The sequence below is a fragment of the Pseudochaenichthys georgianus genome, chromosome 13, assembly GCF_902827115.2.
Source record: "Pseudochaenichthys georgianus chromosome 13, fPseGeo1.2, whole genome shotgun sequence".
Taxonomy (NCBI): domain Eukaryota; kingdom Metazoa; phylum Chordata; class Actinopteri; order Perciformes; family Channichthyidae; genus Pseudochaenichthys; species Pseudochaenichthys georgianus.
This window is the reverse complement of record NC_047515.1, coordinates 6,755,346-6,771,750: the sequence shown is the minus strand read 5'-3', so window position 1 is coordinate 6,771,750 and position 16,405 is coordinate 6,755,346. Positions and strand designations below refer to the sequence as shown.

Here is a 16,405-nt window from a genome sequence, read left to right as displayed (position 1 = left end):
GCGCTTTTTAGGGGTCGCAAAGACTGGACAGTTGTATACAGCTGTTTAAATGCATGTCCATTTACCATTTGAGTTAGTGTCTTTGTGTGATTAAGGCAGAGCTGGGTCATCGGTTCCAAGGCTTTCTCTGCTGGACAAGAGAATTAAATGTCTTCTAATTTATACAGTCACATGGCGTCTGAGGTAGTTCTCTGGGCTCTGACTGACTGGTGGACCCCCAGCGCCTATTCTCAACTCTCTCACCATCTGTGCATTACAGATTCAGTCTTGCCAGCAGCAGTCCGTGATTTTTCTAAACCGCTTTCGGAAGACCTCAACATCATCATTTGACGTAACCACACCTTATCAACATTTAAAATATAAGTCTTTTAAAAATCAGAGCTTACAGAAATCAATAGCTTAATGTAGCAAAAAGAAATGAAATAATGATAATAGACGTGGGAATAAACTTTGGAAAAAACATTTGCATTGCTAATAGCATTTACTCTCACTTCCTGCTGAACCATTATTCCAGACTGACCCGGGGTGCATTTATGTGTGGCCCCTCTGTCTCCCCCTTTCAACTATGTCTCTCTTACAAAAACACTGGTGACCTAAATAAAACAATTGATGGAGAGGTTTTCCGCCAAAGTACAGTCAGGAAAATGAAACCAGAAATCCATTATTGTGGTACGAATCCATCCACCTACATGTTTTTCTCTTCTGTTCTCTGCAGCGTCCGCCTCTGAGGATGGTCGATCTATCACTCCTGGGGGGACTTCAGAAAGCGGGGCCAGCTTGTACTCCACCACCCAAGACACGGGCAGGAGGCTCCCCGTTGTCACCACCCCCCTTTCCTGTCAACGTCCCCAACCACCACCCATTCTACAGGAATCCCCCCCAACACTCTCAGCCAAAGTACTTTGAAGACAGCAGGTTATCCAGCTCTCATTCCAGCTTCCCCACCCTACCATCGGGGGCTCCGCCGGATAATAACGGAGATAAAAAGGCTGCGGGTGAGTTCATTGGAAGCTCCAACATGCAAACAACCCTTGTAATGCACGGATTAGCAGTCACTCCTCACTCCCACAACCCTGTTCCAGTCCCCAGCCAGGTTGTTAAAGATCAGGCTGCCAACATCGCCTCTGCTGCCAGAGAGGAAGATGAGGTGAGGTCAGAAGAGCCTGAGCTGAATGTGAAGCCCAGCAGCGATGAAGAGGAGACGACCACCACCACCATAACCACCACAACCATCGTAACCACCATGCAGAGTCCAGGTAAATATACCACGTAGCATTTGATGATTTGAAAACAAGTATGGGGGAAATATTCTGTATTAACCTCAGTGCTGTTGTGTCCATGCAGATGTGTTTTCCTAGACATGTAACTGAACATTCCAAAATTGTACCTCAATATTCTATATATGATAGTTTTACATTATGGTCATGGCTTGAATTGAAGCTTAACATCCTACATATATAACTTCATTATTTTTCATTTGAATGAATATGAAAGTCATAGCAGAAATCTCAACCTTGTCACCTCTCCCAGTATTGTTGCCAGAGAATACTGGGAGATATTTGATGATTTATTATTAACATTTTATTATTCTTCAATTGTCACTTGATATTCTAAAATTGTAGCAAAACATCCTAGACTTTGATTTCAATTTAAAATTCTTGAACTGTAACTTAAAATTCTAGAAACTAAATATTCTATAATTTTGAACATGACATGTTATAAAAAAAACGTAATGCAGTTGTGGTTTAAGATAGAACTTTACATACATCTGAAGTATGTTGCTTTTTCCAGGAACTTCCCCACATAGGTATAGTTTTTAATATTGCAATGCCAGGACTTCAATCAAGAGGCCATTGAGCAATATACGTGTTACCTGTTTTGGTGATAGGCAAGGCAAGGCAAGGCAAGGCAAGGCAAGGCAAGGCAAGGCAAGGCAAGGCAAGGCAAGGCAAGGCAAGGCAAGGCAAGGCAAGGCAAGGCAAGGCAAGGCAAGGCAAGGCAAGGCAAGGCAAGGCAAGGCAAGGCAAGTTAAGTTAAGTTAAGTTTATTTATATAGCACTTTTCAAAACAGGGCAATTCAAAGTGCTTTACAAAAAACGAAAGACATTAAGAAAATGGCATTTAAAATCAGTCATTAAAAATAAAAGCTAATAAAATAAACATAAAAAGAAAAAATACATGGATAAAAGTTACAGTGATTCATGTGATGGGTTGTGCCTGGGGTTGGGGGAAACTATCTTTAAATGCATCTGAAATACAGAGAATTCAGTCAGTTTATATATTGCTCTTCTAGAAGAACTCGGCTGGGGTATTTTGCCTTGTTAAGATTGCATTCAAATACAGACGCTTTTGAGCTTATTCCCCCAGGAAGGTGAAGGCCCGGTCAGGCTCTCTGAGAACTTTCTCTGACTCAGCCCCATTGATGAACACAGGACATGTATGTTACTTTATGAAAGTAGATTAATCAAACATATGAAGTCCATAAAAACGGCCTCTTAACAACAATATCATATTTATAAGAACATATAGTTATATTTTCTAAATTCTTGTAAAGTGTAAAATACTTTTACAGTACGTGACAAAAAATATGATGTTGACATATGTGAACAATTCTTAACACATTAGTTAACAAATTAGTTTTGACATTTACACCTTTAACATGTACTAGGTCTTTTTAAGTGCCATAAATACCCTTCGTAAATGCCCAATACATGTTCTTGTCTTTTAGTGCACTTTTGTAACAGTCTTTTTAATATTTCCAATAACAATAATGTACCTTTCTGTGGACCATGACTACAGTTTGTATCTTACCCTTACTACTCCAAAGACATGGAAAGAGATTGTAGAGATTTTTCTAAAGATGGCTACTGAATGTACAAAGTAGTCGGTCAGACTGTAATACCGGTAAAGCAGTGTTAAGAGGCATTTCAGATACTCAAGAGTAAAGCAGACTTTCTTCTCCTTGGTAGTTGTACATGAAGCCGTTGACAAGAAACAAGGTGGAGGAATGAGCCTTTTCCTCTCCGAAAGACAAATATGATGCACCGTGCCAAATAGCTACATCAACACAAAACAATTCTTGACCTTATTTATAGGGCAATCATTGATATGAATGTATTCATCTTCTCGTCTTCACACCCTAACCAATATCTTTTCCATTTATATCTCTCACGATCACACAGCTGAAATAAACTACATCTGCATCGCTGCATCACTAACCCTTAATCAAGAGAACACGGCACAACACTCTTTGATGATTTGTCATGAAGAGAGCGGATGGGGAAAATAAATATCAGGGAGGTGATCTGTGAGTGGACTTTGTAATCCTGAAGAGACAGACGAGCAGCTTGATTAATCAGCTCATCTGTGTGCAGGGTGACGGCAGGTCAAAGACAGACAGACTGTCCTGTCACGAATCCCACTCTCACGCACCCAGGCACTCGTTGAATGGCAGCACAGTGCGGTTATAATTCTGGAGTGGACGGTCCCTCAGGTGAAGTGCCAGAGGACACAGAGAGGATGTTCTTCATAATAAGGAAGTGCTTGGAAAAAGTTAACTTTTTAGCTCAGAGAGAGAGAGGGATGAAGGCCACTATAAACTATTCTGTGCCGAGCTGTCCCATGGCAGGCTGAGCTGCTTGGAAAGGCAGCCAGAGAGGCGGAAGACCTTCCAACAAAGTCACACAGGGTATCTAGGTGTCTACAGTACGTACAATATAGTTACACTACATCATTGCTGGAAATGGAAATGCAGCATTGCTACAGGAGACTGGGCCAACTAGAGACAACAAGACAATTGACTGTCAGGGAATACTTTCCATAGATGTTTACCTTTTGCCCTCTGACGCAGATGCCTAGCCAGCATGCTATCTCCCTTAAGGAGGGGCTGCCCTAGCATTTTGTTGTTGTTACCAGTTGTTGACCGGGCAACTCTCGGTCAGAGACAGTTATTGTTGTGGGACACCTGGAACACATCCTTCTCGCGGTGGAGATGACCCCGAGCCATAAGCGACAACAAATGTGATGCAGTGTCCTCAGCTGTTTAGTCTATCTATTGAAGAATGCTGATTATTACACTCTGAACTAGTTCAAACCTGGAACTACTGTACAGGAGGGTTCTTCAGAATTGATTGTGTCAACCGTGTGGTCGACCCGTGGCCCGTGACATCTCTTGTGAATTCTCCGGCCGAAGCTCCAAATAAACCGTCAAAGCTCTCCTCTCCTGACTCTCCATTGCTTCAGAAGTTTCCCCCACACCGACCATGATGGAATTGCAAAGACTTTACAATCCATGCAACATATGGCAAATGCGATTGTGTTTGGATTAGAAAATAAATCCACCTATGGGCCAACAGACATTAACAAAAACATGTGTGTAAAGACTTAAAATATGCCTTTGCATGTCGTAGATGTCTCTTGAGAGTATCCAGCATCTCTTTACAGGACCTGTGACATACAATATCAGCCATAGCTGCAACTGCCGGATCACATGCTAACATGCAACTTATCGATACAATAAAGATAGCATACGTGGAAAAGGTTCTAAAAGGACATCCTTGATAGTGGCAAAACATATCAACCAGTTTCCGCCATTCCTCAACATTTCTCTCTTTATATCCAGAAACAACGTCTGTCTTTGTTTTCTCCAGCCTGAGCCAGAAGCTGACCTTTCTTTCATTGCCGTCTTCAGCTTTCCTCCTGTTTCTCCTGCATCCCTATGAAGCCTAAGGTTGACAGCTCTAATTTAAACTCGGCAGATGTTGGTCGTCCAGCCAGCCTCCCTGCACTCAGCTGCTACGAACCCTTGACCGTCTTTCATTCAAAGGCGACCTTAATTCCATCCTCCAATGGTACAATGAGGTCATAGAGTACAGCTTTTACCGTAGTGGACCACACCATGTCAGGAACTTCTTGTTCCGAAACCACTGGTGGGGAAGCTTATTGTAGGTTGACCTGATAAATAAGTGGAGTCTTGCCTGTGGGATCTTCCACAAGTCTGAACAACTGATTTTCCAGTCGACAACAGAGGCGGGGGTGTTTGTGAAAATAAAGGGGACAGAGTTGATGTCAGACGATCAGCTGTGCGGCGTCATCACAAACGGACGTCGCTTCACGTGATGCTCCGGAGGAAATGACGTCCCATTGCTCTTAAAACTCATTTCCCTGCTTCTCGTGGTTTCCTTGCGTCTCTCCATGCTTCCCTGGTGGGAGGGACGCAAGGATTCCATTTAATCGACCTGAGATGCAGCCTTGATCTTGTAGCTTCCTTCCTCTGTCCTTGTCACCTCTTCTACCACTATTTCCTTTCTGTTTCTGGTTGGCCATGGACTAGAGCCTAGTCCTACCCTATTGATGCCCTCTCTGCCTGGACCTTCTACCAGTCTACCTACCACTTGGTTGACCTAGGCTTGGGCTTTCCACTTTCGGCCAGTCAAGACCATGGGCCTTGTGTTCCTTATTGCCTGAACTCTCTTTGAGATCCTTATAGACTTCTGTTTGTCGCCCAAAATGAAAGATTTGTATTGGTTGCTGCAAGATGTTGTCCCTAAAATGGCCAGTTCTTAGAGAGACACCTCGGCAGCACCAGCCACACCAGATGAACGAGTCAGCCTTTCTATTCATCTCACTTACTATAGATGATGGGATTTGAAAGCTTCCACAACACCCTCTGGTAGAAAGTGAACTGCCAGCACAAGACTGTGTGTGTGTGTGTGTGTGTGTGTGTGTGTGTGTGTGTGTGTGTGTGTGTGTGTGTGTGTGTGTGTGTGTGTGTGTGTGTTATATGTCAGCACTACTTCCATTAGAAACATTTCAATGGTGCTGTTTTGTCCTTGCAGTTCCCTGCCAGATGAACCTGACCGGGCCAGACGGATACATAAAAGCCCCTCCACAGTCCAGCTCTGCTTTTCAATCCACTATGGACTGCAGCTACGTCATCACTGTCTATATGGGCTATGGAGTGGAGGTACAGGTAAGAGAAAGACTTAACATGAATCCATTCAGCATTTCACGGACCTATGATGCTCACCAGCAAACTTGAGTCATTTAAAAATCCTCAATAAATGCTCTTTTGTAAAACATTTTCTTTGGGAAGGAAGGTTGTGTATGTGTTGGTCAGGAGATTGATGGTCTGGTTATAATGGGGCCAAACAGACTGATGGACAGAGAGAATGGTTGTATACATGTGTGTGGTTTTCTACACCTGGGGTGTGCTAACCGCCATTTACTATAGTTGTTAGGCTATATCTGACTATAGATCACTACGTTGTACAACCCCTCTTCAAACTATCATAAGTATTCCCTATTATGCTTGTTGCACCTGCTGTAGTGTCCATTGCTCGTTTAATTTATTGTATGTATATTTGCTAAATTGTCTGAGTTCTATCCTCGTTCCTGGTTGTATAATCGATATTCAGAGGATGTGATTTGCCATCTATATAAAAGGAATATTTGTTCGGTTTTGATGAAAGGGTTTTGTGGTGTGATGTATATCTGGACGCAATAATGGACTTACATTTTTTTAATTAATGGGAGTCTTTTTAAATATCATCCCATACTGTACAATGTATTCCTTTTACCCTTTCCTTTTTTCTCTAAGAATGGAGCAAAGTAACATTTACCCATCGTAATATTAACTGAAATACAGCTGTCCTATTTTTAAACTTTATTTTGGTACACCTTAAGAATTATAAAACATTATAGCGCTCATTACATTTGTGAGAAAATGGGATCTTCAAAGTGGAGATACGTGACTGTGGACATGTTGTTTGAAAATCGATAGCCTTCCTAGCAAGGTGACATCCTGACACCATTATCAATTGTGTGTGTGTGTGACCTTAGCGTAACCTAGGCTTAGTTTTTATTAATACTGACAATGTCTTATCTCTGTGTATGTCTTTTCTCTGGACACTTTCCAAAACTGTCCATTTCTACCAATGCTTTGTCCCCTTTTAAACTGTTCGTTGGCCTGCTGTCAGATTGAAAGCTCTAATTAGCATTTTTGTTCTGTTGTCAACAATAGTTATCCAGCCATCTCTGGTCCCATAGTGCAGAGAGATACAGCTTGAATAGCAGCTGACAGAAAAGCAATTCATTGTTCATTTATAACAAAAAATACAGTTCCATTATGCTGCTCTCCCTTTCAACACATCATCAGTTTTTCTACAGAAATACATCACAGGTGTCCTGACACTGACTGACCCAGTCAAAGTAATCCTGAAATAACAGTTTATGTCCCCTCACATTTATGACGAGCTTAAACGGTTTTGAATTATAGGGTCAATAGGGCTTGTCCCTCATGTTTAGATATTTTTGTCAGAATGTCAAACGCTTCTTAATGGCCCTGTAAGTTCACATCGCACATACAATGTAGGTATCATCTTTGCTTTTGTGTCCCAACGCAAAACTCATCAATTGGTCGTGTGCATGTGATGGATGGATTTTGGTGGTATGGTCTAGTTGTAAATGCTTTCAATAGGGAGACCATTATCCTTCGTGGCAGTTATCTGGCTAATAATCATGCTGTATAATTCCCGTCTGGACTTTAGGTCTGCCAAAGTAAAGAGCATGATCTTTCGGTCTTGCTCCATGATTTACCACATTGCGCCTTGGATTTTTGCCTTTTAACTTTTTTTTAGAAACATGCAAAATGGCCAAGCAAGCCCTATCATTCAATATGAAAGAGACAAAGTACCACACATCTGAACTTGGGTTGCAGCAATCTCATACAAGACCGGCAAACAATGGGGAATACCCATGGCCTCTTGCTGCTGCTTTACTAGGCAGCACAGAAGAAAAACAAAGTCTTTGTCCGGGTTCTAGTCAGATTGAGGACACTTGAACAACCGGCTTGCTCTAATGTGTATTGTTCTGGCAACGGTCCAATCTCTGATACATAAAATGGATAAACTGCAAAGTAGGATTGCATTCCAAATTGACATTAGGAACTGAGACTGAGACTGCCTTACGCCTTCGGGTTGCCATTGCCCCCTGCATGGATTTCATTTTTTGCCAGGACCGAACTCACTACACTACCAAAAGATAGGGAGAAGGTGCTCCATTGTCTACCTCAAGTGGTGCCCAGAGGTGGAGATCATTTCTTTAGACTTAGAGCACCTCATGATGGAATTCTGGCCATTTGATCAGCCCAGGGAATTTACATTGGCTGTGTAACATCAGTGTGTGCATAACAACGCAGTGCTTGAGGAGCTGTATGGGTTTATCGACAAGATAGAAACTTTATGGCCACAGGCTTCCTTTTATTGTGGCCTGGGATTTAAACACATTGCCAACATGAATACAGTCCTGCACATATATTATCAGCACTTCAGCTGGCCCACACGCATTGTTAACAGACTGGACCATGTTTATTCTCCTATCCGACATGGTTGATTACACTTATTGTAAGTCGCTTCAGTTAAATGAAATGTAATGTAAGTCAGACCACATCTCACTGCTGATGCTGTACACGACGGACTGGAGATGCAGACAGTTGAGTTCTGGACTGTCAGCCGTTGCTCTCCAGCACTGCTTTGGCATCTCTGAGTGGTGTGTCTTTAGGAATTACAGCGTAAACATTTTCTTCATTTATCGGCATACATTACATTTCATGTCTGGATCAAAACAAAAGCCTATTGTGTCATGCTGCAAGAATTGTATTCCACAAACAAAAGGTGTATTGACCCGCAGTACTCACCACGGACCTCTTTGAGTGATAATGAATTAAATAAGGATGAACTTTGTCTCACATCCTAATATTGTAACAACTTACACAGCACAAAACAAAATCGCTTTTACAAATCAAGACACCGCTAAAATAAAAGCATCTTTCACACAGAAAACACATATCTAGTATTTGAGATAACAGTCTATGCAGGTTGTACTGTGTAATATATGGCTCTATGAATATGGCAGGTCATATTCACGCAGGGATGAAGGTATTTACAGATAGTACGTCAACATTTTGATTACTGAGCTGACAGTCCTGAATCAGAAGCCCAGGAAAAACTGCTAACCACACAAATAATATCCGAGAGACGGTTCACAATACCTCTACTATGAAATGTCTTCTTGGCGCATACAAGTTTACCATGGTTTAGTCATAGGAGAACTGGATGGAAGACATGCTAACTGTTCTCTTGTTTAAAAAGACTTACTATTACGTTTTAGAGCTGCTCCAAGTCTTCATTTTGTCACTGTGGGAAATGAAGCAGACAGCTAACGCTAACCACACCATGCATCTGTATTCTCATAAAGTAATGGCAACATTTACCTATTGAAGGATGAAAAAGATTAAAAAAAAAAAGTCATTGAAGACATGAGTCAAGAAAAACATATTGTTACTTCCTTTCATCCCAATGTGACATACAGAGGAAACACCTACAGCACTAGCACACAGCAGCCTTGGAAATGCGCTAGACGTCCAATGTCACCTCCACAAATGTGTTTGGCCCGTAGACAATGGCAGGCGCTCCAAATGATTACAGCCACTCTATCCACTCTAGGGCATTCAGTGTCGCTTTGAAGCGTCTGACCTTTTTGGGGAGGCTTATGTGATGATTTAAGCAGCGCCCCTTGTCTCTACCTGAAAACCCCTCCTGCACATGATTAACTCCAAGAGCTTTGCTTCCTCCTGCTCATAAAATATACAATGGCCATTACGCCTGACCTTCCGGATGCCTGGCCTAATATATTTAGGATAAAAAATGAATATGTGGTTGCAAATCATGGTCAGTCATGTCTCCTAGCTGCTTCGTGCTGCTGATGTTGAGAGAAAAACAAGGTTGGTTCATTTCCAGGGTAAAACAGAACGCACAAGCAAGAGGAAGAAAGTCACATAGCACAGCTGTCTGCCTCTCTTCCTCTCTCGTATATTCTCTCTGTCCTTCATCTGACTTGTTCTCTTCTCTCCTTCTTCTGTCTTTCTCTCATCTCCCTCTGTCTTTTTACACTGACTTCTCTCTGCACCACAAACAGCCGCCCTGAATGCTTTTCTTTCTATCTCTTTTCACGCTTTGGTTTAACCTCCTATGTGTCGATGTAGTCTATCCGTTTGAAATGGTTCATGTTGGTAAAGGAGGTGTTGTGGCTCCGGCTTTAGCCGTTTGGTAACACCTGGAAACTGCTTGACATCTTCCTGAGTCATTTCATATATGTATACATTCTATCTATACATATATCTATCTATATATATATATACTGTACCCTTGCATCCGCCCTCTGACAGGCTCATAGTAGATACGGTATGTTGGTAGATTAGTCCCGCCTTCTTGACACTCAGCAACAGATCTATTGAACCAATGCATGATGAAATGGTTTTATGCAGACATTGATGAGCAACTTGTCAGTTGGCGGGAAGTCAGAAGATGGTCAGGCACTACTGGCAAAACAAGAAATTGCCCTTAAATTAAAAGAAGTCGGAAGGGATTAACAGGAGAAGAATAGAAAGAAAGAAAAGTAAAGAGAACTGTAGAAAGGAATGTGACAGTGATAAGAAAAGCCACCATGTGAAGAGGGAAAAAGCTAAGTACAGCAAAAGATGAGCAGAGAAATGATAGGATAAAGGGGAGTGTTAGAAACAGGAAATAAAAGATAAGGAAGACAAAGAATAAGAGAAGAAGAGGAGCTGATAAGCAGACACCTGACATAATACAAATGCAGTTGTCTCTCATCTTCCATTTACTCATTATAAAAAGTGACTCCGGTGTCCGGATGTGGCTGAACTGCCGTACTTAATTAATTGCTCATGGATTATCTGTCCTCTCCTGTGTTTTTTTACGGGCCTCTTTAAATGTGCCTCGGCGAAAATGTCTTATCAGCTTCTCTTAACTGAATTGAAAAAGCCTCCCTCCCTGGATAGACAGACTTAAACAATGTGGAATTTAAATGATGTTGGACAAGCATCAAAGATGTCAAGAGGACCTCTGAGGTCAATCAGATCTTCTTCTACACTTAGAAGTGACTTCTAATTTCTCCTATCAAGGAAATCACACTCAGTAATCTGCTTCAGAGGTCATTAGTAGTCCTGGGGAATCACAGCTACCTAATTTGATTGTCTTTTTGTACAAGATAAGCCAGATTTTACCCTGATGAAGGATTTCGATAAAAGGGATTAATGACGGGGGGGTAGTTTGGAGGTTTTTACCATAAAACCCCAGAATCTGCAGCATTTGCAGTACAGCTAAAATGGTTAAAGTCCTTGTCAGAGAAAGGTAATTTGGGCTTTTTAAGGATACGTTTATAAAGTAGTTGCAAGAGCTACATAATGACTTTTAATGAGTGTATTCTAAAGTAGAAACAAATAGTGGCAAATGATCGAGCAGCCATTGTGTTGTTGTATGGTATAGTAGAAAGAACACTACAGGGTTTTAGAGATATTTTGATGTCACAGTGGGGGATGGACTCATTGTTTAACATTGCAGATGATAAAGGCCTTTCATTCGTTCTTATGGATTCCACTTTCCTGACTGTCAGGCTGTCTGGTGAAATGCATTTATCAGTTAGAAAGTCATTTCTTATTCCATTAAATATACCTCAGTCAATTCTCAATGTGCAGGTCCTGAGGGTCTGCGAGCTGAACTCTCAGTGTATGAATCTGGATTGCGGCTGCACGCAGAATATGTGAAAAGTGCTGTTGGCAAAGGAGAAAGGAGAGTTCATCACCCCTGTGCGGCCGCCCCTGAGTGAGCTTTCAAACCCTTTCAGGTTTTTTCCCACTTCTAGATAATGAAAACTTGTCAATGTGCGTACAGTGAAGCAGTATCTGCAAAGGAAGCTGTTTTGATGTAACTATCATTAAGATAATGATCATTATGTCTTACTAGTGCCTATTCAGGAGCACAGTTGTAGGTGCAGTCTTCCAGATGCTAATTTAAAAGCAGATTATTCTGCTCTTTACCTTTCCTTGTCCTTTGGCTTCAGATTTGAGGGTGTTGAAGGATAATTGGTTTCTCTCAACCTGTGTCTTACTTTTGTTGAAAAAGACATGACAAATATTTTGCATAATGGCAACATGGCAACATTGCTTTAATAACAGTTGATGAGGTAACAACACAAGCAATCAGATGGTTTGTGAAGAAGCCAATGTTGATCAGTTAGCCCTGGGTTGCACATATTTACTCCAAACCACGTACAGGCCACAGGTTCACGGCTCAGGTGTCCAAGTCGTTTGCCCATTTCAGGGAATTCTTCCTATTTATTAAACAGCAAAAACGTCTTGGCCCATTGGGTGTCAGTGAGGTTGACCAATTCCAAAGGGCTCCTCCAGATGCAGCAGGGACATGGTGCATAGTTGAGTACAGAGGTCACAGCTGGTGTTTGATTTTTTGGTATCCCATAAATGGAAATCTACTGGATGTCACATGTCTCAGAGTCACTTGTCTCTCTGGTCCTTTAGGGAGTCATGCTCTACCGCCAGTAGAATTCTGTCTTTTGAATACATATGTTTTATTTGATGCTCCACTGGTTTTTAAGAATTAGATGGTATATTATTTTCTCTCCAGGATTCGAGGTATAACTGAGTTTGGCATTTCTGATATAACTAGGAGTTAAAGGGGCAAGCCCTCCAGAAAAAAAGAGCCCAAATTCCCACCTTGTATGTATAAATATTGAAAACCATGCACTGACAGATCAGATATTTTGTAATATCGAATCATTTGACATTTGTTTTAATTATATCATTATTAGTAGCAATGTTAATGTTAATTAATAATCAGCAGTATTATGTTTTGTTTATAAAAACATGTATTATGATTTTTATTTGCATAGTGCTGTATTCAAGGGTTTAACCACAACTGTTGCTGGTTGCTCTACTGCCATTCACAGCCAAGATAGTGTTCGATGAGTGTGAGAAGTGTCCACTGTTACACTCTCTACTTTTTTACCATTATGAATGCTACATCCTGTTGGTTAAAGTGCACTGCATTTGCCATAATTCACATTGAGACACAATAATGCTCTCAAAATTGCGAGTGTGTAAGTACAGCAGTGGCGCGCATTGAGAAACATTTATGGCTTCCATGGGTAGTGGTTTTTTTCTGCACTCAGTCCTCCCTTCATCAGAACATTTCCCCATATGCTTGTGGCCATTTTGCATTCCCTGTTGCAATTAGAGAGTAATTGAACCTATGATATAGTTAAGTGTTTCTTGATGTATTGTTCCTTTCATTGATTCTTTGTAAAAGAGTGCAATGGTTGGCTCTGTGCAGTTATAATTTGCCATTTTGGGAAATACTCAGGTTTGATTTCTTGTCTTAAATGTAAATGAGAATATTGATACCATGTTAATAGCTAAAGATGAAGCTACTGTTTTGCTTAGCTTAGTATCTGCCTGTCCTCCTCCAAAAAACGACCAAAAAGTTCGATTGTTCAGCAGCTTATTACGACCCATAGTCACATTTTAAAGTTTAGCACCTCTAGTGGTCGTGTAAGAAACAACAATTTGCGTCAATTGCAAACACTCCGGAGGGTCGTATATTCACAAATAACCCTCTCTGGAAATTGTAGAATAGTTTGGCCATTAAAATGCTTTTTGATTAGATTTCTAGCGAGAAGTGCATATTGTACTTCTAGAATACAGGTCCAGTGGATGTGTAGGAACTATAGTTTGATAGATATTACGAAGATTATTTGAGGTCTCGCCAGGAGAACGTGTATATACTACGTCTTTCCCTTATTAATTTCTATTGACGGCAGCGTCCATGTAAAGTTGGCGTCTACCAATTGGATTAAATATAAAAGTCAGCCAAATTACTATTGATACTGCAAGGAGACGTATTGTGCGAATAGAAATTGAAGATGTTGTTTAATTGCTGATATATTTATGATCCACGTCACATATTCAGTTTTGGCGGCAGTTCTTCCTGTTTGTCTAGAAGTCTTCTCATCAGGGCTCTATAAATAGAGAACAACGGCAGATGTGTAATATTTAATGCAGCCGAACCGTGTATTACAATGCCGTTATGTGATGACTTCCAAAGAGAAAAGCAAGCACACTCGGAATAAAGTATTATTATTTTTTTTTTTTTATGTTTTCGGATTTCACATCACATAATCACCATATCCCAACGTGCATTGCGGCTAAAACATCCAATCACCGAGCTTCCATGATAGCTGAGGATTATGGGTAGTTCGATGTTTTAGCCCAAGGGTGGGGAACCTTTTTCCTCTCAAGGGCCATTTACATTTTTTCAACATCCTCCGAGGGCCGAACAAATTATTGACCTCTACTTAAAAATACTAAAATGACAGCCCATTAATTTCGCCTTTCTTTCATGCTGTGCAAAGAAAAAGCAACCTCTTAATCCAGATATCTCACCATGACTCGTGTATGAATGCATGTGCACGGTTGTGGCATGACCACCAAAACAGAAATATATGGACACAAGATGTGTGCAAATGTATTTAGTATCCTATCCATGTGAACATGATTTAAGTGGGGGGAGGACCTAACCTCCTCTAGGGGGGTCCGGGGGCATGCTCCCCCGGGAAGATTTGTTTTTAAATGTTGAAGTTAAAAGCATCAATCTGGTGCACTTTGAGAGCAACATTAGGAGATCTATGGATACATCTCAACACCCATATGAAACAGAACTGTAAACAGATTTTATTTTTCTTTATGGATATTTTACAAATCACTCCCCTTTTAAACCGTATTCTTGTTTATTAATAAAAACATTTTTTTTACTGTCATATAGTATTTTATTCCCGTTTACTTTATTCTCTTATTTTTTTATAACTATAATGATCATATAAAGATGTGCCTTTACCTCACTGGTTGGAGAAAAAACTTCTTATATTCGTTAGCATAGCTAGCTAACCAGATGCTAATAACAACAACGTTATTGAGTGTCTGATCAGTATGACAGATGAACACATCGCCACTGGGCTTTCAACTAAGACACAGCCACGCAAAAACTGCGGCATGTGTACGGCTCCTTATGGGTACTGCAATTTGTGAAGTGTTGGAGCGACGTTCTGGTGCTCTCCATCAGAACTGCACCCCTGTCAGACGAGACATATACCATGTGATGACACGTTCGGCTTGTGTTGTGTTCAAGGACCCTGACCATCCAGCCATTTTTTTTTGGCCATGAAAAACAGGCACTCGCTTCTTTCATTATTTTGCGGTCTAGATTTCTTTAATTTTTTCTTTTTTGCGTGTGTTTATAAATTACATCGAGGGCCGTACCAAATGGTCTCGCGGTCCGTATACGGCCCGGAGGCCGGAGGTTCCACTCCTGTTTTAACCTTTACATAAACCCTGGCTCATTAACATTTTAATTATTGAGCTTTAGAGGGGCTGCTGGATGGATGTTGGTCCCTCTGAGCAGAGCCAGGCTACGTGAATGGATAAAGTGAAGCTATATTTATGTTAAGTCTTACATTTTGTATACAATATGTGTTTTTTTGTTTGATTAACATGACTAACCTGTGCAGCAATTTTGTAATTTGCTCAGTAAATTGGCTTACCATTAATCCTGCTTTGAGCTGTGACACTGTGTGTAGTGATTACTTTGACAGTCTTCTCTGTGTTTGCAACCCGAGCATGAATCCCATCTGACCAAATAAAGATGAGAGCCAAGGCCAAATAGCAATCTCCCTGAAGAGAACTCAAAACAGATAAAAACAACAGTCAGCAATGGTTTGCCCGGGCATAGTGCAGGGTATCGACTGATGGATCAATACCCTCAACTGCTTTAGCTGAGCCAGACTCCACCTCAGTTCAATAAAGCACAGTTCTATCTTCAGTCGCTGTCCTGACTGATGGCAGAGATTGATTAGGAAGCATTTGTCAATGATGAGACAGTTTCCAACAGGAATAGGGAACATTCTCATCCTGTGGGAGAAGCTGCCACATTACTTTTAGGTATTTTCCTGCTCATTTGAAATGCGTGCAGGTTTTTCAGAGGTTAGGTTTTTCTGCGTGGTTGTTGGCTTGTAATAATGAGCCTTCACAGTGTATTATAAGTTGTTGAGCTTGCTGCCTTAAAACCACCTAACCATGTTTGTATGCTGATGTCCGTAGCTTTATTATGTTGTCACATAGACTAATAATCCCATGCATGCTAAATGACGGAGAAGCTGAGGAACAAGAGGAATATGACATACTTAGGAAGGATACCTGAAGCAGAAGATAATTAATACCACCTAAGCTGCTCCCCAACGCTACATAATGCATGAGCTTAATTACCATAAACATGCGTGTCTCTCCCCTTTGGCTCGTTCATTACTTTGTGCACAGTCAGAAAAGGAGAGGTCGACTTGGGTTTTCTTATTTCCTGTCCTTATAGTTAATTGCATTGGTTACACTTTGAAAAAATGACTACAAGACTGTAGCCACGGGCTGAACTGTGTTTGCAGTACAGTAAAGGGCACACTTTATTGCCTCATTCATTCTGTTGCTGTG

At 41.0% G+C, this 16,405-nt stretch overlaps 1 protein-coding gene across 1 annotated transcript in view; it reads left to right on the top strand.

Moving 5' to 3' along the window:
• The window catches only part of LOC117456936 (seizure protein 6 homolog), a 263,764-nt gene that overhangs the window by 108,681 nt on the left and 138,678 nt on the right, over positions 1–16,405 (top strand). Inside the window, 3 exon segments of the mRNA XM_071205276.1 lie at positions 716–828; positions 830–1,256; positions 5,838–5,971. Of these exon segments, the coding sequence (XP_071061377.1) occupies positions 716–828; positions 830–1,256; positions 5,838–5,971 (674 nt within the window).